We start from the raw sequence: 23,272 nt of genomic DNA, 5'->3' as shown, positions 1-23,272 counted from the left end.
TCTTTTTTGTACTTTTTATTATTTTGGATTTTTTTTCTTTTTTTTAAAGGAGAGATTCCATTTGCACTTTTTCACTATACATCAAGATTTCATTTGTAATTAAAAACCGTTAGCTGGTTTTCTTTTCTTTACATATGAAAAATACCACATATGGAGAACAGAAATGCCTTCAAAATATGGTAAAACCACATCGACGCGTAAAACAAGAACAAAAACAAAACTATTCGTATTTGGGAATTTTCTGTCCAAGCTTCAGGTAAAACTGTTAAAACCAGAACCAAATTCATAATATTAATTCATTCGCTTTTAAATAAAAAATAGAAATAAAACAGCATACTAAAATACCATATGTTGGGAACAGATATGCCTTCAAAATATGGTAACGCCACATCAACACGTAAATCTTTTATCATGAAGTGAAGAAAAAGAAGAATAAACCTATTGATATTGGATAATTTTCTGTTAAAATATCAAGGAAAACTGTTCAAACTTCAGGAAAAACTGTTAAAGCTAGAACCAAATTTGTATGGCGACACATTTTATGTGTCATATGAAGTTAGGCTAAGAACATAAAATAGTAACCGTGGTGCAACTAAATTGTTGCGTATAAGTTGATAAAAACCGTGGTGCAACTAAATTGTTGTCTTTTAACTTTTTATGTGTGCGTGTTCCTTTTCTTGTCATAAAATTCTTGCATAGACCTATAAAGACCTATTTCATGTAAACACATCTGGAAACTTTTATAAGAAATAATAGTAAAAACTTAATGAAAGTGCGTGTGTAAAAATTTTTTGAACGAAAATTAGTGCTTTTTTAATTTATTTCTATTTTACATGTTCAATCTGTTGTTCAGTATTTGCTAAAGTTTTGGAATTTTTGTTGTTATTTGAACCAGTGTTTGGTTTGTTTTTATTTAGGTGATGCTCTAGGAATGCCCGATTATTAGAGGATGAATACAAATTATTGTTATCAATCTTCAAATCGAACAGTGAGTTAGTGCTCGGTTTCATAAATTTATATTAAGTATTTGGACATTTTAAAGTTACAATATTTTCATCGCTCAATTATTTTGTACTTTCAGCTTTTCGCGTTATTTTGTCTACTTTATGAAATTTACTCTCCGGTGATTTTAGTTCATCTCCTGAAAGCCATTAAGCCGATTGTTTACTGCAAATATTTGTGTGGGGCGTTACCAAATTTGCAGTGTAAGGCATGCTTGTCAGACTGTAAAAGTCATAGAGAAAAATAAACAAAACAAATCAAATATGTTATCCTTGGTGGCTGATTATCAAACATCTAGCAGTAACGGAGATGATTCCGATCAGGAAATAAATTATAAATCAAATAACAAAGAACTCACGTAAGTAGAAAATAAAAACACTTTGCAAGCAATTAGGTAAAAAAGACTATACCTATAGAACAACTGCAAAAACAAAACTTTTACCGAGTGCCAGCGATTTATTAAAATCGTCATCATGTCGGACGCAGGGAGAAGTGTTCACAAACAAATTTTTAGAAGCAGAAAGAGCTGGAATTGATAAATTGCAGAAACATGTTAAAATGGTTGAATCCAAAGATCATATTACACAAAAAAATGGCCGTAAAATATGTTGGAATAATCGCAGAGGACGCTGTAGATTTGGCAGCAAATGCAAATATGCCCACGAATCCGATTTAATAGTAGATGAGAGTGAAAAAATGGCAAGTGAAAATATATTTATAAAACCAATTTGAAGTATACTAAAATAACTGTTGAAATTTTAGAAAGGTGCATCTTCGTCACCTAAAATTGCCGCTAATGCCATAAGCAAATCCGCCTGTTCCATTATTATGACTGAAGAGTCAAACGCATCCGGTGGAAAATCTAAAACATGCAAACGGCCCAGGATAGAGTGATAGTACAAATAGTACAGAAAGCAACAACAAAATTCCATATTATAATTAAACAAAGGTTAAGAAGAACAAACAAAACTAGCTTATGCTTACGTTAAATTATGCCTTTAGCAGTTAAGTGGACTGGACATTTTAAATTAATAGTAGTATAGCAACTATTTAAAATTCTTATATAACGAAGGGTGACATCTTCGTCTGGCATTTTTGATCCGTAATCCAATGATAAACGTAGACGAGGTATTGATTGCCAATAGCGACCTAACATTGGTCTTAATTTACCGTATTGTGCTAAAATTATTTCCTGGGAATAAGCATTTTCACCGTAGAGGTCATCATTCTCTTCTCCATGTTGGGTACGATTAAAGTTTTTATTTAATTGTCCATCAGCTATTATGGGCACCGAAAGATTAATTATGATGATAGCCACATAATATTTCTGAGCCAATTTGTATATTAAATTATTAAGACGCGATAGCAACCATTTGCCCGATAGGCAATCTTCATTAGCTTTTAAAAGTAACCACACAGCTGGCAGTGAATCAATAATAATTAAATTAGTCTTCATTACCCTTGGATTTTTGTATTCTATTTCTCTTTCAAAATTCTCAAGCATATTTATCACTCCCTGCGCGGAAAGACAACGTTCCACCTTGATAAGTTGCATGATACCAGCGTGCATCTCCGCATTGATCATATAACGCGATTGTAGCATTTGCTTTATGCGAATTGCGGAAAGATCCAATTTTGTATCGATATACAAAACTTGCAAGCCTTTACTTATGACGAAATTTATAGCTACCGAAAGGGCCCATTGCGTTTTCCCAACACCCGATGGTCCACACATTTCCCAAACGCTACCGCTTTGTAAGGACTCGCCACCCAACATACTATCCAAATTGCTTATACCAGTTTTATACAAACATCCATTTGATTCCCAACGCGAATATAACTGAGCTAGTTTTATTTTCGTGGGGCCAAACCGTTGACGCAGAAGTTTTTTGAGGTCGTCTACTTGCTCTTCTTTAAGATTTAGAATATTTTTTAACTTCTCGGTTTTTTCATTCAGGAAATTATTTACAGTATGTATGTAACATCTATTTAGCAAACTAATGGAGTATTCACTTAGTTCAGTGTTATCTATAGCTATTAATTTCATTTTTTTTAAAATTAATTTACGATAAAAATCCGCCAATACTTGCAGCGTCTCTAAGTTTTTCGTTGAATGCGAACCTATTTCATATGCTTTTTTAATGAATAAGAGGACTGTTTGGAATGGGAGAGATTATAACAAAAGTGGTTGTTTTTAAAAAAGCCAACATTTTTGTCAAGCTTGCACCGCGTGTGGCTGCGTTATAAAGTTAGTACTATGTGCGTTTTGAGGGCTTCCCATCTTTCAACCCAAATGCAATTTTATAATTTTAATCCGAAAATGTTTTCCAAATTACAGCTGATTATTATTATAGTATTGCGCAATCAAATGAATTGTTTACATAGTGAGCATAAATAAATAAATAAATCGAGAATAATTTGGCTTGCGACTAAATTGTTGCGTATAAATTGACAATAATTCAGGGTGCAACTAAATTGGTAGATCAACTTTAATTTTCCAATTTATTACAACGGGCGAATCTTTTGAGATTAAGAAATTGGGGAATACCATGGAAGCCGAAAAAAATCGCTGCAATTGATAAAAATAAAAGCTATTTATCTGATTAATATCAGATAGAGTGTGTTTTGCTGCTGTAAAAATAGTACCGCATACATTTTGTTGTTGCATTTTTTAGAATTGTTAATTTATCATAATTGATAAACAACGGTTAATATTGTTACTATTGCTGTTGTTATTTATATTATTATTAATTTTTAAAATCGCAACTGTCGAGAGAATATAATAAATATCCTTTTTTAATATAAATGAAATTATGCTTACAACAGGGAATTTACAATAAGCAATTCTTATTATTGACAAAGATCCCTGGAAATGCAAGCATTTTGGCGGGTAACTCTGGACTTTTAGCAGAAAGTTATGAAAAAGAGTGCAAATGTTGCAAAGGTAACATTTAATATTTGACCCCATTGATGCCAATGAATTTTCATGGACACGAAAGAAAATATTTTCTTTTTTCTCTTTTATAACGTAATATTAATGACTTAACCAATTCACAGCCATCTAATTTATTGTTATTATCGGAACTAGGCATTTTAAAACAATGAAATTGCAATTTAGCCTTGGGCATTTTACTAGTATCAATGTAAATGGTCTTGTATATGCTTGAAACAGCGAAGAAGCAAAAAAATAACTTATAAATCTCGTTTCGTAAAAGGGTAATATAAGTAAATCAATTGTTTACTTTGATTTTCTAATACTTTGATTATCAAGCAGAGTTGATAAGATCTGATTGAATCTAAATTTTGTTGATTTACTCTGTTTCTAGCTAAATAAGCAAAATGCCCTCCACGTCCTTGCGAAGCATGTTGTGCATGCCTTCTTTGTTGTGCATGTTGTAGACCAGGTATATGGGGTACAACTTCTATATTGCATTAAAGTTAAAGACGCCATACATGCATATATACATAGTCCGGCGCCTATAGTTGATCGATTGATTGAGAGTTCTAGAGAAAGAAGAAAGGATAAGAATATTGATTTCTTTTAATAAAGTTGATAAATTTATCAAACCTATTAAAAGGTTATGTATGTTATATTATGGGTTCGATGCGTTTTAAGCAATTTGCGAAAGTTGGGAGAGAGGCAAGAGATACCGTAAGAATTGATCTTGTACAGATTCTATAGATTTGATATATATATAGACTTGTAATAAGTGGACGGAACATACGGGACAGCCATATCCGAAAGAGAGACAGAGAGAGAGAATAAGGTGAACCAGACTATTGTAAAGGTGTTTGCAAACGTATAAATTATCAAATTCTTTCACGAGACCCAACTGCGTCCTTGCTTTATTAACACTCCTGTGAACACCGAATTGAGTTTGAAATCTAATTAAAAAAGTTTCAAAAGCCATGCTTGCTAGATGGATATCCGGTCGTTTTGATGCTTTATGTACAATCAAAAACAAGTAAACTCTCTATAGTGGGCCACGGCTCACAGTCATCCGACCCAAATCGTTTTCAATAGCGTTCGTGTTAAGGTCAAAATATGTCGATGTACAAAATTTCATCATATTATCATAAAAATTATAAACTGTAGCTTGAAACCAAGAAAACAAGAGGGGGAAGCGGTAAGACAAGCGTAGTTCGATTTGGAAAGTAATTCTGAATCGATCGATGTAATAAAAGATCAAGTCTTTCTAAGAGTTCCATGCACCCGCACAAACGTAATGTGACCTTGTGCTAAATGTGTTATTGATTCAGACATGTCGTTTGTTTGTATAGTATATAAAGCATTGATTGCGAAGTTTTCTTGTTTAACATTAATCTTTCTGTTGCTCGTTTAAAAATCTCTAACCATTGATGTAAGTATTTTCCCAAAACTTTTAGCTATTATTACGGAAATAACATTCACAAAAAAAAAAATAGTTTATCAGTTTTACCTAAAATAAACACATTTCCCCCCTACAAGAATTAAATTACACTGATTACGAAATTAAATAAATAATCGAAATATACTGACGATCATAAATAAATAAATAATCGTCATAATAGCCTTCATTCGTTATGTATTGGTCTCAGTCGTTAAATTGATATAAAAAGCCCTAATCATACTATGAAATTCTTAACAAATTAATTGCTGCGAAAAATTCAGACAAAATGTGAATAAAAATTACAGGAAAAATTGTAAAAATATTAAATTGAAATATATTATGACAGCTGCAACGTATTTGTAATGAGAAAGCAGCGTTTTCCAACATTTACGTCAGTTAACAGTTTGAGTTTGCATCATTGCTAAATAAAATTTTTGTTTTTTTATTCGGTGATATTTCAACCGAGATTGTCTACCTTTCGGTTTTATTGCACTTGAATTGTTCTTGCTGTATTTGTAATGTGAAAACAATTATTAAATATTTTTTCAAGCAATTGATCAAATATTAATTTCAATTAAAAGAGAAATTGCTGTATTTGGTTTTACGCAAAGCACTTTCTACACTTTTTCCATGAATTATAATTTTTGTTGGATTTTGTTTAATGCTTAAAGCAAATTGTTTCTTCTGTCTGTTGTCATCGCTTTAGTTTAATAATTAAATATATAAAAAAAAAAAATAAAAAAAACAAATTTAGATAAAAGATATAGCTTCAGTCCAATGCTTTAAAATATATTTACACAATTACTCACCTTCTTACTCTCAGAAACACAAAAATACTTTCATAGAAACGCACTGCAAAGTGAATTGTACCCTCAGAAAATTCTCCATAAGAATACAAAGCAAAACTAATTTTACGCTCGGAAAGCCATTCTTATTTTCACAAATAAGAAACATACAACAAAGGAAACTTTACTTGCAAAAAGGCAAACATTTTAAATAACAAAACAAAATATACAGAAATTTGCTACTTATATGATATATTTTGATATCTTCTCTTCAAAAATAAAATACAAAAATAAAGTCGATATACAAAAAAAATTTATATTGAATAAATATATAAATAAATAATTTTGTATTTTGCTAATGTTAATACCTCTGGCGTACTTTTATAAATCCTTTGTTCTTAAAGGTAATTCTTCATTCAATTCTAGCTCATAAACTCTTTTAATATTGATAATAACATTCGCCGCGTTGTGAAAAAGTCCTTCACATGCTATCTCTATTTGAACGTCTCATAAAGTCAGAAAAGATAAGACCACTATAAAATAATTGGTTTAAAATCCCAATTTTACAAAAATTTTTTTATGGTTTTTAGGTAACGGCTTACAAGCCCTAGCACACAAGCCTTTTGCATGTTCTTTGTTGTTGACTTTTTTGCATATCACTTTTATTTGTATATTTAAAAGAAATCTCTGTAAATCTCTTTCATAGTTAATAGCTAAGCCTTCGCTTGCTAATGTTAATCGTGGTTCGTGACTCAGATTTTTAAAAAAGTTTCGGAGTTTATTTAAATGCAATTCAATAGCAATTCCTTGTTTAAGGATTACTCTAAATACTTTATCATCTGTTACTTTTTGTTTCTTTTCAGGATATATATGCTTTCATTTTATTTATTATTGTTGCTAAGCTTACTATTTAGTTTTTGTTAATATATTGTTATGAAATTCGCTTTTATAAGATAAAGTCCGTATCACTGGATCGCGGATATTTTATTTAAGACAAATACACTTCAAAGTTCTTTTACTTACAATTATATTTCTTTAAATGCGGGATTATTTACGAATTATTTTTGGCAATACTTTCGACTGCTTAACTCAAATATTATTTTCTACTCTACTGTCTTTCACAAATATTCTATTTATGTACATTTTTGCCATCATATTATTAGTACCTAATTTTACGACTTGATTCTTAATTCGTTAACCTGCTTTTGTTGGTAACCGTTTTCATCGGCCTGCAGCCGCATGACGCCTCGCAAATGTACGTTTGAATTCTTTTCTCTTTAAGGAATTTATTATTTTAGAAAACGCCTTAGCTGGAATGAACTGGATTTGGGATTTCCGTAACACTACCCTCCACGTAATCTTATTCGTCCCGAACAAGGTCGTTTCGATAAGCGGTCAACCGGTCCAGGTGTACCACTTTGAATTTAGTTCTGCCTCCGGGATGTTTCCATATTCGACAGACCACATCATTATCCTTGTGATAAATATGTACGGACCTTCCCAGTTACATCGCAGTTTTGGTGCCATACCTTTGTTACGTGAAGGATTGCACAGTAACAGCGAATCCCCTTCCTTAAATTCATCGGCGTTAGCCCTCAGATCGTATTTTGCATTCACCCCGTCAGTTACGATTTGCGTACTATTTCGAATCTGTCGGTGCATGCTATCCAATATCACCCTCAATCTGGCAATATATTCGGTCTCAATCCTTTGAACATTAGGGGTTTTCCCGAATTTCAAGTCTGCGGGTAGCCTCAGATTGGAACCGAGCAAAATCTGCACCGAGGGTACAGCAGTGGTGTTGTGCACTGCTGATCTGTATGCCATTAAAAAGATTGGTATTTGTTCATTCCAGTCCTGCTGATTGTTGTCGATCACTTTTCGCAGATGTTCTTGGAGCGTTCGATTAAACCTTTCGAACATTCCGTCAGACTGAAGATGCAGCGGAGTCGTTCTAGTTTCATTAATGCTAAACATTTGGCGAACCTCTTGAAAGATTGAAGATTCAAAGTTTCTACCCTGGTCTGAATGCAGCTCGATGGGGGTTCCAAACCACGTAACCCAATTATTGACGAATACTTTGGCTATTGTCTTTGCTTCTTGGTTGGCTATGGAGTATACTTGTGACCATTTACTGAAGTAATCATTGACTACCACTACGTATTTATTTCTCGCATTGCTGGCTGGAAATGGTCCAGCTATATCCATTGCGATTCTTTCGAAAGGTGCACCCACGTTATACTGTTGCAAGCGCCCTCGGGGCTTATTTTTCGGGCCTTTCGATTTGCTGCACTGGTCACAGTTGCGAATCCATGCAGCTACAGAATCCTTGATGCCTACCTAATAGAAATTTTCCTTGATCTTGTCCACGGTTTTTGTGATGCCAAGATGCCCTCCGCTTGCTCCGTTGTGGTATTCCCTTATAATATCCTGAGTTCTCACTCGTGAGACCACCAGTAATTTCTTAGCCCATGAAGCATCCTCACTACGCCATATGCGCCATAAGCATCCATCTTCAACGATGATGGCTTTGCCACTGAGCCCAATACGCCTTCGTAATCGGACTTTCTCTTGAAATCCTTCCCAGGTAGGGCGCTCCTGCTTTTCTAAGGCCTTTAATATTGCGTTTAAATCTTTGTCGGCCTTTTGAGCACTGGTCATGTCTTCCTTCGAAAAGACTCCGTTGGGCTCCACGATAGTTCGGCAGATGACGACACCTCCTTTATTCTCTAGGATTGCAGTTTTCCAATCTACCTGACCAGCTGTCCTTCTGGTTCTTTGAAATTGAGTAACCATCGCAGAGCAGCATGATCTAACATTCACATTCGGCTTTTTCGCATTGCGCTATAATGTCCCATTTGTGAACTTTTGTTGTAACGTTGGTCGGATTTAATACTCATACCGGTATTAGATTTTTGACCGGTGACACAACCGCTTTTCCAATGATGATGCTGTCTTTCGTACATTCTTTATTCGGTTCGATAACCCATATCCTTCTTAGCCTTAGCTCTTGGATAGCTGTGGCCCATATTATTGCTTCAGAATTTTGAGAGATCACCTGTTCTCGCTGTACTGCAACCTGTAACACTTCGGGTTGTCCGTCGTATCCTACAGTCAATGGCAAAGTCACATTAGCGTATTGTAACACTTGCCGTTTCATATCCAGTACGAAGCCGTGTTTTGCCATAAAATCTATCTCCAATATTACCTCGTCCATTATGTCTGCGACCAGGAATTCATGCTTCATCGAAACATCACTAATCGAAATGTTTCTAATAATTTTACCTTTAATAGCTGCTTCCTCACCTGTTGCCGTTCGGACCCGTGCTCCAATTATCGGGTCGAATTTTTCTTTGACTATTGCACTGTTGATAATTGAATGGGAGGCGCCAGTGTCCAACCTGATGATGTAGTTAAAGCCCTGAATCTTCCCATCGATTGTTAGGCTGCTGTTACTTATCTTTGATTGAGGAATAGCGACCCTAGGGCTACTAAATTTGTGAGTTAGCCGGTGCCCCGCTGTGCTGACTCTTTTCAGTATAACGCCTATTCGTTGGATATTTCTCTGGCACCTTCACTAATATTCCGCGCAGGTGATGTGGAGTGTGTTCTTTTGTGCTTTGATCAGCACTACCGTGCAAAATGACCAGGTTTTGGCAGACATAACACTTGCGTGTTTTTGAAGCCGCCATTTGCTTATTTTCGCGCAGGACTTGTCGAAGCGCCGCGCAGACCACATCCAAATTATCGCACTCGCTGGAAATTTCCGCGCGTCTTACCTTCATGCTTGATGACCATAGCACACTAGCCGCTTCTTGTGTAAGTGCGAAGCCCAACGTTTCCGTTAACGTTGTTTTAGGTGACATCTCTGTCGTCATGGAATCCTCTGACAAAGGCGTTGATTTTCAATCGTTCTAGCATGTCGTTGGGCACACCGCTATAAGCGAGATTGGCCGATTTCGGTAGCGTAATTTTGGATCCTTTAGTTCAGCTTCTGGGTGCACGAAGACAACTCTAGATGGCTTACCTCCTTCCGCTGCTGCTCCTCTTACGGAAGTTATTAAGGCGACTGCTTTCTCGTCATCACCCCACATATTTTTTGTTGCAAGAACACCAAAATGTAGCTTGAATGCGTTGAAGTTAGTGGTGCCGTCAAATAGGAGTGTTTTTACTTTGATAGAGATGGTCAATTTTTGATTCTATCTGTTCCGTTTGTTGTTGTATTTGCTGTTGCATTTTCTTCGCTGTGTTTTTTTACTGCTGTAGCTGCATTTTCTGTTCTCCCAAGTTGTCGGCTTGCTTCCTCCCCTCGATATTCTAATCGAATTCAAGCATCGACGGGTCCTGTCCGTCTTTTTCTAGCTGTTCGACCAGTTTTTGTTTTAATTCAGCTTTGATACGAAAACTTCTTTTTCCCAGCTTCTGTTTGAGCCGATCCACTTTGAGTTCTTCTAATTCCACCATTTCTCTTGATTTCCACGATCTCACTTCTGACACCAGTTGTTATGAAATTCGTTTTTATAAAATACAGTCCGGATATTTTATTCAGGAGAAATACACTTAAAAGCTCTTTTATTTACAATTATATTTCTTTAAATGTGGGATTATTTACTAATTATTTTTGGCAATACTTTCGACTGCTTAACTCAAATATTCTTTTTCTACTCTACTGTCTTTCACAAATATTCTATTTATATACATTTTTGCCATGACATTACTAGTACCTAATTTTATGACATAATTCTTATTCGTTAACCTGCTTTTGTTGGTAACCGTTTCATCGGCCTGCAGCTGCATGACGCGCCTGCGGATATGCACTTTGTTGTTACCTGTCTGCTTTTCCGCTAATCGCTTCCTTCTTTTTTCTTTAAGGAATTTATTATTTTAGAAAATGCCTTAGCTGGAATCAACTAGATTTGGGATGTCCGTAACAATATATTATTAGTACATTACATAGAAGTAGGCACGCAAAAGTGCATAGTGTAATACAATCGAAATATGTCTCTTGGAACAAGATCGGCTTTTAAAAGACCAGACAAATAATTGCAAAATTGGTAGAGTATATTATATGTTCATATAAACACGACGCAATTTTATTTGTAACAGACAATAAGACTTAGGATTGGGAAGAAGACGAAAATTTTGTTAAAACATATAAATGAAAATCATGACAGCACCGAAGAGTAGAAAAATATATATATATAAGCATCTTCAATCAAGCTACGAAACAAAAAACTCCGCTTTTTTACTCAACTCTGTCATCTCTATAAATCATCTGTTCTAGATTCGCTGACTCGCAAATGAGGAAGTTCTTGCATATATAAATACATGTTCAAGCAGCCAGACAGCAGTGAATTAAAAAACTTTTAGTTAACTTGATTCAAATTCTCAAACTTATTCCATGACGGCTTGAGCCTATTGAACCTATTTTATAGTAAATCATAGCAATTTTTATCGTGACGAGTGTTGCGATATATTGTCCGTGCTCCTTTGTTTCATATACAATACGTATAACTTGTACAATACATATATAATACGTATCACTTGGTGCCACGATCTCCACTCATACTGTCTTGTCTCTTCCATCGGGCACAGCTTTAGGTTTGGCTGCATATTTTAGGGGCAAACAAGGTTATCGTTACAACAAGGTAACGTTAAAATGAAAGACATGTATTTAACTCATTTAACATTTCTTTTTTAAAATTATAGTCTGGCATACGTGCAATACAGTATTACTACCTAAAAAAACCATTGTTTCCTCAGTTGTTTATATTCTAAATGGACTTTTTTTTAAATTCTAGCGTAACATAACATATGGAGCAGTTTATGAGGTTATGGGTAGGTGTACTGCTGGGATATTTTGTGGAAAAATTTATTTATTATCAAAGATACGCAGAGAAAATTATGCTGTTACCGAATTCTTTCGTTTAGGTAATGTCGTCGTCCAAAAAAAACCAACCATGGTGTTTGATAAATATTTGTTTGGTGTTACCATACAAATTGGGTTTTAATTTTGATAGAAAATCACAAGAAAAAACAACAAAAATTTAACACAAAATGCGGAGTTTTTCCCAGAAAACTATGAGCAGATGATAAAAGCAAATTCTGAACTTCTTTTGGAAAAAACACTTAAAAATTACCATAAATAATATTAATAAACAATTGTAAAAAAAAGTGAGTACATATGCTTACTCGTTTGTTAGAACATTAGAGAAAAAAAAAGCCCAAAAAATTTCATAAATGTATATATTTTCAATCGGTATCAATTTACAACGCCTATCTAATCTTTGCGGTAGACATTTTTCAAGGCTGGTAATGAAAGAGAGTACAATACTGTTCGCAGATGGCTTTCTCTGCCTCAGTGTAGTTAATTTCTCTCTTTGCTTCATCCATCATTCCGTCCGTTTTGCACACATCCGTTTGTTTCACTTCTTGTTTTGATGCGCTATTTTTTCAGAAGTGCCCATATAAAATGTTGATACCGTATCTGTAGTCAACACAGGATAATAATCAGGATATTTTATTACATTCTGGTAAAAAATGCTTATCGTAAACATAATTTTTATTATATTATAGCACATTTAATAAGTTTAACCACTTTTGCAAAATATTTGCAAGAATTTTGCAAGCCGACCTTTTTGCAACATTTTTTTTTTTATTATATTTGCAATTGTGTACTATACACAATTCTACGAGCGGTGTGCAACATAATAGTAAATTAACATAACAATAATAATAAAAATGATAATAATTGCATAGTAATAAATAAAAATAAAATAAAAAAAAATTAAAATTAGGAAGTTTAAGAAAGAAATTTGATAAATTTGTTTACTAACTTAAATTTTCCTTAACCACAAAGAGAAAATTTTAAAAATTTTAAAAATAAAAGTTTTAATTTTAACTCTTTTCCGAAATTCTGAAATATAAAATAAATAATAAAAATAAAAACTTATTTCCCCCCTGACGCTTCGATTAGTCGCGCTTACTGACAGAAAAATAAAATTTTTTTTCGTTTAAACATATGTTTAAGGATCAGGTGTTTTCAGATTTTACACATGTTATAATTACTGATGTGCTTTATATTAAATAAAGTGAAATGAGCCAAACAAAAGGAGTGAGTCAAAAGGTATGAGAGAAGAACAATGAGAATAAAGTTCTTCGCGGGTGTTTTGTGAAATAGATTTTATTCGAGAAAATTAGTGAAGCTCTTACCATATGTGTAAAAACAATTTTTAAAACAACGTGTGGCAACGTGTGCAACGTGTGTCTTTTATGTTCACTCACACTCACTGTTTCCACTGTTTCAATGGCACCGCAATTTATTTTGCATCTAAAACTTCAAGCTGTAAGACATTGCGCTAGTAAAGTGTTGTCGCTAGTTAGACGATAATTTGCTTGCTAAATGCCAATTCAATATACGAAAGCGTGTATGCGAGAAAAGCGCAACTATATAGTAGCAGTCATAGTGAAAGAAAGAAAAATTTTCCATTTGCTAAAGAAAAATTGAAAAAAGTTGTTACAAAGCTGATTTTCTTGATAAAATTAAGAAATCAATTAAAAATTTTATAAGAAAACAATTCTGTGGATCATTCGAAAACGTTTGATAATAAACTCATTAATCGATGGCTTACTACATGAGGGAAAAATCGTGATTAAATTTTAAAAGTCATCTGAGGTAAGTTGATGTACATAAGAAAATGAAAAAAATGTAAGAATTTAATGGAGAGTAAAGAAAAAATAGCGTTCACGTTTGTGCGTACATGTGTGTTTACTGGTATGTTTTTTTTACGTTTTTTTTTTAATATCCGATTTTTTTTTGCTAAATCTTAATTACTCAAAATTGCAAATTGGTAAAATTATTTCAAAATATCAATATTAGGTTTTTTTATGTATGCCAATTTCATTTAGTGTCCAGTAACTAAAATAAAAAAAAATTGTTTATAAACCGGCTTTCTCGTTTACATTTTTAGACTTTTTTTTTTAGATATGGTTTTGAAGTTTGTAATTTTTCACTATATTGAATATGAAAATTTAGGTAATCTCAAAGTTCGTAATGGATGAACGCTATTTTCTATATAAGTTGCATTAATTTTATTGTTATGAAATAATGATTCGTTAATAATGAGAATATTATAAATAAATTGTATAGGCGTTTGCTGCAGCCTGTTGATTTATGTTCAATTGAATTTTTAGATTATTTTTTATGGTGCTATTGTCAACAATGATAAAAATGACAACAAACCTTTCTAAAGAGTGCCAATGTTTGATTTGTAGATTCGTTAATAATTTGATATATAAAGTAGAATACAATTTGTGTTAGTGTTGCCTGAAGTGGGGGAACAATGCTTAATAAGTCTCTTAATTATTTAATCTTTTGTTATTTCTACTACAACTTTTTTTTCAAATCTTATATCCAATCCTTACATAGTTATAATTTAAGATAGCTCAGAGCATATCGAGGAAATTATATATGCAAATATTCCTTATTCGCAGTTAAATTTGAGAGATGTACGAATTGTTCCTCCAGCAAGCATTATTATCATCTTGTTGACAAATAAGAAGATCGTTAATCAGGAATGGAACTTAGATAAATTAAATCTATACTGCCTTTATCTGGTCCGCAGCCTCTGGGCTATTTCAATTTATATCAGTTGCTTTACGGATAACTGTCCAACGTTATCGATCTGCGATGGTAACTCTAGAAACCAATATTCAATTTCTTTACGTCATTAGGAGTCTAGTTAGGATCGCTTCCTTAATAGCAACTGAAAAACTTGTTATTTAATTATTTTATGCCACATTTTCCCCACATTTGCTGTGGAACTTTTATATATATTTTAAAAGAAGAACTAAATTTATCAAACTATCAAAGTACCGTACTCCTACCCTTGCTCTTCATGCGAACTCGAGTATAAAACTTAGCAGCAGGTCTTGGACGTTTCTTTATTAACGCCTCCTAATTTTGTTCTGCTAAAGTTCTTATTTGCTTATAGATCGGTCATCAAGATCGCTTATTTCGCAGCCGTCTAACTGACTAGCAATTAGCGAAAGAGTAAGAAAGAACATGTACCGTGATACTCGTACGGATACTTTAGAAGAAACTGCTTATCCATCCTTGCCTTCAACGAATAATTTGTATTGAATTTCTTAGAGACTTGACTTGACTTCGTTCTAAAGAGCAGGGATTAAGACACAACATCAAAAACATTAATCAAAATTACGCCAAACGAGTTATGTGAAGTTTGTTTTATTTTGGGATGTTTTCCTCAAAAATTGAGGAAGATCGAAAATAGCAAAGCAAGCTTACAATTACTTAATGGCCTTTTAATGTTTTTTACATCACACCATAATGTAACATCATTGCTGTGGGTGCTTTCCGATATTACTTTGGGAACCTACAGCTTGGGGAAAATTTTTATCGGAGAATTGGGATCACCATTATATAAGAAGCTAGTCTATTTTTTCAGAGGTAGACGTGCGCATGCATCGTGTAGTTCCAACAAGCTCAAAGGTTTTTTTCCTTCCTACGCTGTGTAACATTGAAGCTGCCGCGTAGTGCAATATGACTTTTTTTCGAGGCTTGAGATTCAAAGAAATATTTATAAGGCATAAACCAAGTTCCAAAATTTTCTGGTATTCGAAATACCGATGTCATATACGTATTCCTATCAAAATAGGTCACTTTGACAGACAATCGCCACAATGGCACAAACAGATATAAGTTTGGTATAAACATTTCGTGACTGATTAAGAACTGATTAATATAAAAAAGGAGACGTAATTTCTTTACCTACGCCCTCGCAATATGAAATGGCCACAGATAACGTTTGCATGTTTTCGCCTATACCTTTCGAGCCTGTAGACATATTTGCGGAGGACTGTTACCCAGATTTTCTTCAGTTTTACGTTCAGTTCGAAAATTATTGCTCAAATTGACGCATTCTGATGTGAATAGGTGGATGTGAAATGCCGATAGCTTCAGTATAACGTTCATTTGAAAACTTTCAGTATTTTTTCAATGGACGACATAATCATAATATAAGTGGATACGCAGAGGTTCATTAAAAAGCTTCAGATCTGAACCTGAAGATGGCAACAATTATCCACAAAATTTGGGCTATATGTTTGTGCACGCGGTGAATAGTATCCACCAATGTTTCAGTAATTTTGAACGCGCAGTTGTATTGGAAATGGTAAACGGTATAGAGCTGCCGTTAATTATTTATTTTTGAATGGCAATAGATGTATGCAAATTAAAGAGCAGTTGGACATCGTACATACGTGGACTTTGTATCATCATTTCCTCTGGTGAAATTTTGGGGTAGCTGGCCTGAAACGCGTACATGCCAGCTTGGGTGACGATGGACGTTTGTAACGACCAAAACCTGCAACTAGTTGACAAAATTTTGCTCAAACACACGGTGGTGCTGTGCCCATATTCTGAAATTCTCATCCTCGGCGTTTAACATCTGTTTTCAAATTCCAAATCGCGATATCAAGTAAAACGATTAGAGGTCGTTTTAGATACTGCAGCAAACTTTGAATGTATTGAGAAATCGTTCTATGAAAAGTCTATTGAAATGCTAGAAACTTATCGGACATATTACATTATTCTTGAAGAAAATTGCGTGGATAAACAAAGTCTAGTTTTTGGAAAGAAAAAAGTTTTGTTCGGACAAGAATCCATGTATAGACCTTTTCAAGCTTTCTTCCTTTGCAAAGAAAATTTTCAATTCATGGCTTTTAACCATTCACATGTCTACGTTTACTCAAAGGATACCGACAAACTGCACGATGGTAAATTTATAGTAAGCTAAAGAAAGCTATTATTCTTCCATTTAGACGCTAACTCTTATGTATCCGTTATTGTAAATTTATACGATTTCACATTCAATTATTGAAGCTTAGCTAGCAGACATATAACCTGAATGGAAAGAAAATCGTTTTATCGTTTACCAAGATTGAATTGTGCGTTATCATCTCAATTTTGATCAAGATAAAGTTTTTTTTTTAATCTCGCCATATAAAAAGAAGCAGTGAATACGCTTCAGGCTATTTCCGTTAAGTCTTAGTAGAGAAGAAATCATAACCAATTTTTTTTTTTTTTGCTGTGAACATAGCAGTAAACACCAACTTTTTAAAGAATGCAACTGTAAAAAAAAAGAGCAGTTCGACTATATACAATGTTTTATTTTGATTAGATGCATCAAACATGAATGAAGGTGAGTCAGCAGGAGGGGGGCATCAAGGGTCTAACCCGGCCCCTCCTGCTGTGCCAGACCGCATATCAACAACTACTATAACATCATCAAATAGGATAATTAACACAAACAATTTAAAATCAGCGTCATCTACGACGCCCCTATCGTTAGCTATAACAGCCGACGAACAAAACAGTGCATCTCTGGGTGAAGCGTGTACAAGTCCAGTACCGAGAAGTTTTCAGCAAGCCTTTGCCCAACATTCTTTACAGCCGTTACCAACGACGACTACATCCACAACAGAGCAGCAAGAGCAGCTGCAGCAACAATCCTTGACGCATATGCCTCAAACGTCATCCAATCGTTTGACATCATCAGTAACACCAACAACTACAACAGCGCCAACAATAAGAACGGACTCATCTTTTGTCACGGCCGCTACAAATATATCCGATCCTTCGATTAATACGCCTTTAATTAAACGCAAAATATTGGATGACATTCACAGTACAGCAGGTGGTGAAATAACAGTTTTAGCGCCCAATATATGTATAGTCGGATCCCTTCTGCCAACCAGCCATAGTCACAACTGTTCACTGAATAAACCCAGTATAGCAACACCTGACAGTAATAAACTTAAAAATAATCCTCAAGCTTTGAAAAAACTTATTTTAGAACAGAAATATTTACGGTTGCGTAGCTTAAAAGAAAAGTAAGTCGAAAAAAATATTTCAGGGACGATTTAAAATTTTTTTCCTAATTGTATTATTCCTTTCATTTTGTATTTTTTTAAGACATTCTGAAAATGTCGCCGAGTTGTTTTATTTGCAAACCGGTGGCAATATGATGGACTATCCGACGTGGCGTAAAAAACCACCCACCCCACAGTTCATCACCTACAGCAATGCTTATCGTTTGGATCAATTGGTTAGCGATGAAAGGACATCAGCACCGAACACCCCTAACACGACAGATATACACACGCAGCAACAGCAGCAGCCGCATCAAACGGCTGATAGTATAGCAACAATAATTGGAGTGGTTGGCCATACGCAGCAACCACAACAGCAGCAGGCAACACAACAAACGGTTAGTAAATAAATGCGATTTAATTTAATTGTTATCACACTCACCACCAACTTAGTATAGGATTTCCCTAGATTTGTGATGTGTTCGTTCCGAAATTAACAAATGAACGTGGAAAATTCTTTAATATATAAAGAAGTCCAAAATCTTATATGTCCGTTCGTATTGTTTTCTGACAAAATTTGTCGAAGGAAGAGGGGGGAGGGAGCGGCGGGTAGAAATATAAAATTTGAAAGATATGTTAAGCTTGATAACAGGTGAGGTTTTTAGGCATAAATTGTTTGGTATTAAATCAACAATGCTATCATCTAACATATCATGAAGAAAGTTCTCTTGTTCGCTTAACCTTTTAACCAGTAAAATATATCAAAAATATTTGTTAATTCGAGCACAAACTATAACATACCTGGTTAGCTGTCAATTCATAGCCTTTACAATAACTACAAGTTAAAATTTGGGTCGTGATAATGTCCAAATCTACGACGTAAACTAAAGCAATTCAAGAAGGAAAAGAAGACGCGTTGGAAGTCCAAAACTTTGAATCCAAATGTTTCAATCTGATCGGTCATTTAGTCCCACCGGTGAAATTAAGATATCAAAAGATTATTACGCCTATGTTAACTACGAAGAGAACATGCGGTCAAAGGTTAATTATTCCGAATTACTTGCGTTTCAAATATGTGCAGAGCCTAATAGTAAGTCATTGTAGGTAGATAGTGGACGTCGGATATTATCTAATAAATTTTTCAATATGATGTTAACATGTCACTGAAAAGTTGATTCAATCTATACTGGAGAGAATCGAAACTTTATTTAAAGGATGTTCGCTTAAGCGAGGCATTTGCCTGATTTTAGTTTGCGCGACTGTCTTAGTGGGGAATTTTCTAAAGGACTGGCTATAATAAATATATTTTCCTTCTCGTTTCGTTGCAGAATACACAATCTCAAGCAAATTTCAGCACCACTTCTTCATCAACAATTAATAATAATAACTCTTTAATGGTAACAACTCATGGGCGTACGAATATCATTAATGGCAATAATAACAATGGGTGTGGGAATATTAATTCACCTGCAGGCACAGTTAGCATTGCTGCTACTCACTATGGAGCCGCAGGCATCCAAAGCACTATTTTGCCGACAACTACGGATGCTAGTGGCAATATTTTACCACCTCAGGGAGCAGAAATTAAAATACCGGCCGTTGGTGCTACACCAGTGGCCGTCTCTACAAAATTACCCGCTGCCGTTCAACAGTTAAGCCAGCAAGGTATGTTCCTTAACCATTTACACTACTTGACAAACAAAGCGCAGAAGAAAAGAAAGAAAAAGTTAAACAAAAAATTTGTACAAAATTTCTTAAATATTATATTTTGGTTATATTCATAATTTTCTTTTTTTAAATTTGCAAAAGAAAAAAATTTTCATATTTTTTCCTTTAAAAAGTTCTTTTAAATCAAAAAAGAAGAAGGAGAAGAAGAAGAAAATCAAATTATATTTTTATCTTTGCTTTGAACTAAATTAACACAAATTTTATTTACAAATCGTTTCTCTTACTCACTAACTCTACTACCAATTCTCCATAATTATCTTTCATTTTAAAACTACTCGTATCATGCCAACGAAAATCTAAAGCACTTAATCATTAATAAACACATTAACAAATACACCAAAATTTTTATATTCATTTTTAGGCTCTTGAAAAAATAAAAATTATTATTTTTTTTTTTTCTTCTCATATGTTTGCTTATTAGTTAAAAATATTTTCTGGCCTTAAAATAAAAGAAAAAAAATCGGTTTGTGTTGTATACTGTGTTTTACAATTGCTTTGTGTATTTTTGTTCCTTGTTTTATTGTTTTTATTTTTTTGATTTTATTGTAATACTTGTAACTTTTATAACGTTGTTTACCATGAAAAATCTAGGTCACATTCCGGGTAGACCTTTAGGTGGTCGTCACGGGATGGTATTTGGTCAAATACCCGCTCCACCTGCAGTAGGAACTTCTGTACCTTTGGTGCCAGGTGCTTATCGTATCCATCTCATTTCCACAACTCTACTTTCTAATTTTTTTTTTATTATTTTGACATTTTTTTTTTGCGTCATGTTTTCTCTTCGAATTTTTATATAAATTAATTAATTTTTTTCTCTCATGAATCATTTTTCATTTGAATTTCAATAATCTTTCCTTATCACTTATAAAAAAAGCCATTTTTTAATTGTTATTTCTTTCTTTTCGTTTTTGTTTTCTCTGTTTGTATTCCTTCGTAGGCTCTCATATCATGTATATTCTGTCAAAAAAGCAGGGGACTATGTATAGAAATTACAATTAATAAGTATCAATAGTAAGTGAGTTTTTTTTTATTATATGAGCAATCACTCAGGGAATATTGGCGTTATACGGCAACGCTCAGAAAGTAATGAAACGGAGAGAAACAGGGAAGCGGCAGTGGCTTATTGCGTGTGTGCTCAATTGGTAAGTGTTTATGCCTTTACCTACTGAGCACTTACTGAGCAATTCTACCGCTTTGACTCGACTACTCAGGCGGTTAACTTTTGAACTGACAGAACACGTAAATTTCAAAGGTTACGGGGACTTTTTGTTTATTTCGATACTCTGGAGTCTCCTTTTTCGATTTTTACTACCGATAATAACATCACCGTACGACTTCAGTTTGAACGCTACCCCTCGGAATCTTGGCATGGTTGAAACCCAGTTTTCTGGACTTCTTCTCCAAATCCTAATCGATACAAAATTATTACTTTCTCAAAACTAGCAAAGAACATTGTTCGTTAAAGGTATCCGGATTGAAATAGGTCTATCAGTCAACACAAATGAAACATATTATTTTAATTCGACCGATTATCGGAGGAAGTGACCTTTTGCATTCGCACCAAAAGAAGTTTGCGTTCTGGTAAAGATATTTATCTGATACAAAATTCTACAAATGCTGCAGATTCTTATTCGACATATGACGCTTTTGCCGGCCCAGAGAGCTCGTAACGCTTCATGAAAAGCAAATTGAGTCGTTTGATATAATAAAAAAAAAAACTTTTACATGCATTTTTCGAAATACATTTTATTGTTATTATAATTATTATAATATATGTAGCCAGGGAAACAAAATCCCAAGACTAAAGTCTTAAAGCACTAGCGCCTAAGGCGGGCGAGACTTTAAAATGATAATTTAAAGAAAAAAGTTGTTTTAGTCATAGTAATCTCGGGTACTTTTTTGGCAGAGTTTGCAGAAATGTGTTTTCTATTTCTGCGATTATAATTTTTATTATTTGTATGTACGTAAGCCGGCTTTTTTCATTGCGTATCATTTCATTAAAAATTCGTGTAAAATTGGCTTTCTGGTAGATAGATAGATGACTTGGCTTCGCTCACATTTTAATCATTCGGTGTATTTATGTTTTTTTAATTTGTAAAACTTTTTTAAATTAAGCATTGTATTCCATTATTCTTGTCGTTGCTTGAGTTGCATTTGTTTTTTTCTCTATTCTATACTTGTAGATCTGAAATATTGAAAAGATTCTAAAAGCCTCATTTTTTTTTTTTTTTTGTATGATTTGATTTTGAATTCCTTATAGCAAAATCTTTTAACATTACAACTTTCTATCGAATTTCTTAGTTTTAACAATTTCGATTTTGAACACAGTTTGATTCTTCCGATTATAAGAGTTTTTACGGTAAACACTATAGTACAGTATAGGGCCCAAGTCCCACTACGCAGTTACTCCTAAAACGACTTTTCATAATAAGATAATATAGGGGAAGTGATCCAATCTGAACCATTCTCAATAGTACTGCATGATTTCACCTCGATGGTCCAGCCGGCAGAGGTGAAGAGGTATTGTAACCAGTTACATCACCAATGCGAGGACTGTTAAGAATGTTTTGCAATGCTTTCACTTGAATTTTTCGAATCACAAGTGTATCATTACTTCTTGTCTTGCATGTGTACGTATGCATTGGACAGGGAACGATCCTCTTCACACATTTCTAGCATCCAATTGGCGAATGCAATAAAAACCCACCTTACTTTTATAACTTTTCATTTACATTGCTTTCGTATCAGAATGGAATTTGTCGGCCAACATATCTCGGGGATGCACATTCTTTTTGTATATGCGGTAATTTGAAATTCTCCAAACACCTTTAATTGCAATGACACTACAATGTACATTAGTCAAAGTTTGTGTATATTGAGAATAGAACAGAATGCGGATTAGCGTTTTCTTAGAATCCGAGAGATGCAGATTATTTTTTACTTTGTCAATTGTGACCGCAATTCCGATTGTATGGTGACAAATCAAAAAAATTTCTCTTGCTTGCAGGCCCAACACAATGTGTTTTGAAATAAATAATAATAGTTAGATTAATAGAAGTTTTGTTTGATCTTTTTGTTCATCGTAAATAAAGTTAAGAATTGCTTAAGAAGAAATCGTGTGTGTAATATTTTTTCAATACATTTTGCAGATATGAGGAAGATAGTGATTTTGCTGCCCAAACATGTTAACTTAATTATAATGAAACTTTCTGTTCTACTTTTACGACTGTTTTGGTTTTTCCTGGTATATCCGGCCTATTTGTAATAATAAAGGCAAGGGCACTCTGTGACACTTGTTATTAATTCTAAAGTGTAGACAATTTGTTACCTTGCCAGAATAAATCAATTACGTAAAACCTTAACTAATATCTTATTATAGATTGATCCATCTGCTATAATGTGATTATCTCACAGGTTCACATTTTTTCTAATCAGTGAAGAACTTTTAAAACTCTGTTATCAAGGTTTTGAAATTGTGAACATTTAGGATGTGCG

At 33.9% G+C, this 23,272-nt stretch overlaps 4 protein-coding genes and 2 non-coding genes across 8 annotated transcripts in view; 4 read left to right on the top strand and 2 right to left on the bottom strand.

Moving 5' to 3' along the window:
- Positions 1-1,141: 1,141 nt before the first annotated feature.
- On the bottom strand, positions 1,142-3,314 carry LOC119642183 (DNA repair protein RAD51 homolog 4). Of its 2 annotated transcripts, XR_005247968.1 has the most exons (3): positions 1,987-3,314; positions 1,413-1,528; positions 1,142-1,224 (listed from the first exon to the last, which is right to left on the bottom strand). XR_005247968.1 is itself a non-coding variant. In XM_038041189.1 (2 exons), the coding sequence occupies exon 1, from the start codon at positions 3,047-3,049 to the stop codon at positions 1,988-1,990; it is 1,062 nt and encodes a 353-aa protein (XP_037897117.1). In that variant the 5' UTR covers positions 3,050-3,314; the 3' UTR covers positions 1,143-1,224; position 1,987. The 2 variants fall into 2 exon arrangements, 1 of the variants encoding a protein (XP_037897117.1); XM_038041189.1 differs by lacking the exon at positions 1,413-1,528 and having other exon boundaries at positions 1,143-1,224.
- Positions 1,218-1,986, top strand: LOC119642184. The gene is made up of 3 exons (XM_038041190.1): positions 1,218-1,360; positions 1,419-1,701; positions 1,765-1,986. The coding sequence occupies exons 1-3, from the start codon at positions 1,266-1,268 to the stop codon at positions 1,894-1,896; spliced, it is 510 nt and encodes a 169-aa protein (XP_037897118.1). The 5' UTR covers positions 1,218-1,265; the 3' UTR covers positions 1,897-1,986.
- Positions 3,315-7,552: 4,238 nt separating the features above from the next.
- On the bottom strand, positions 7,553-9,374 carry LOC119642276. Its single transcript, XM_038041373.1, has 3 exons — positions 9,060-9,374; positions 8,600-9,001; positions 7,553-8,497 (listed from the first exon to the last, which is right to left on the bottom strand). Exons 1-3 carry the CDS (start codon positions 9,372-9,374, stop codon positions 7,553-7,555), a joined length of 1,662 nt encoding a protein of 553 aa, XP_037897301.1.
- A 3,938-nt stretch (positions 9,375-13,312) lies between these two features.
- LOC119642262 (helicase domino) overlaps positions 13,313-23,272 on the top strand; it is a 36,375-nt gene continuing 26,415 nt past the window's right edge. For both annotated transcript variants that reach the window (XM_038041348.1, XM_038041349.1), the window contains exons 1-4: positions 13,313-13,832; positions 17,359-18,070; positions 18,153-18,447; positions 19,378-19,714. In XM_038041348.1, the coding sequence (XP_037897276.1) occupies positions 17,370-18,070; positions 18,153-18,447; positions 19,378-19,714 (1,333 nt within the window). In that variant the 5' untranslated portion in view covers positions 13,313-13,832; positions 17,359-17,369. The remainder of the gene's footprint in view (positions 13,833-17,358; positions 18,071-18,152; positions 18,448-19,377; positions 19,715-23,272) is intronic.
- Positions 19,190-19,300, top strand: LOC119642310. Its single transcript, XR_005247998.1, has one exon. It is a non-coding gene; the product is annotated as a small nucleolar RNA Me28S-Am2589 (small nucleolar RNA).
- On the top strand, positions 23,050-23,139 carry LOC119642312. The gene has a single exon (XR_005248000.1). It is a non-coding gene; the product is annotated as a small nucleolar RNA psi18S-841/snoR66 (small nucleolar RNA).

Source organism: Glossina fuscipes, unplaced genomic scaffold (genome assembly GCF_014805625.2).
Source record: "Glossina fuscipes isolate IAEA_lab_2018 unplaced genomic scaffold, Yale_Gfus_2 221, whole genome shotgun sequence".
NCBI classification, from domain to species: domain Eukaryota; kingdom Metazoa; phylum Arthropoda; class Insecta; order Diptera; family Glossinidae; genus Glossina; species Glossina fuscipes.
Note: the sequence above shows the minus strand (reverse complement) of the source record. Positions and strands in the feature narration are given on the sequence as shown.

Bases quoted from the DNA above. Each gene is read 5' to 3' on its own strand.
- LOC119642184 (XM_038041190.1), top strand. From the start codon at position 1,266: ATGTTATCCTTGGTGGCTGATTATCAAACATCTAGCAGTAACGGAGAT. The intron at 1,361-1,418 runs GTAAGTAGAAAA...CTATACCTATAG, and splicing joins TCAAATAACAAAGAACTCAC to AACAACTGCAAAAACAAAAC. The intron at 1,702-1,764 runs GCAAGTGAAAAT...TTGAAATTTTAG, and splicing joins TAGATGAGAGTGAAAAAATG to AAAGGTGCATCTTCGTCACC.
- LOC119642183 (XM_038041189.1), bottom strand. From the start codon at position 3,049: ATGAAATTAATAGCTATAGATAACACTGAACTAAGTGAATACTCCATT.
- LOC119642276 (XM_038041373.1), bottom strand. From the start codon at position 9,374: ATGGACGAGGTAATATTGGAGATAGATTTTATGGCAAAACACGGCTTC. The intron at 9,002-9,059 runs GTATGAGTATTA...GGGACATTATAG, and splicing joins CGGTCAAAAATCTAATACCG to CGCAATGCGAAAAAGCCGAA. The intron at 8,498-8,599 runs GTGAGAACTCAG...AATTTCTATTAG, and splicing joins AATTACTGGTGGTCTCACGA to GTAGGCATCAAGGATTCTGT.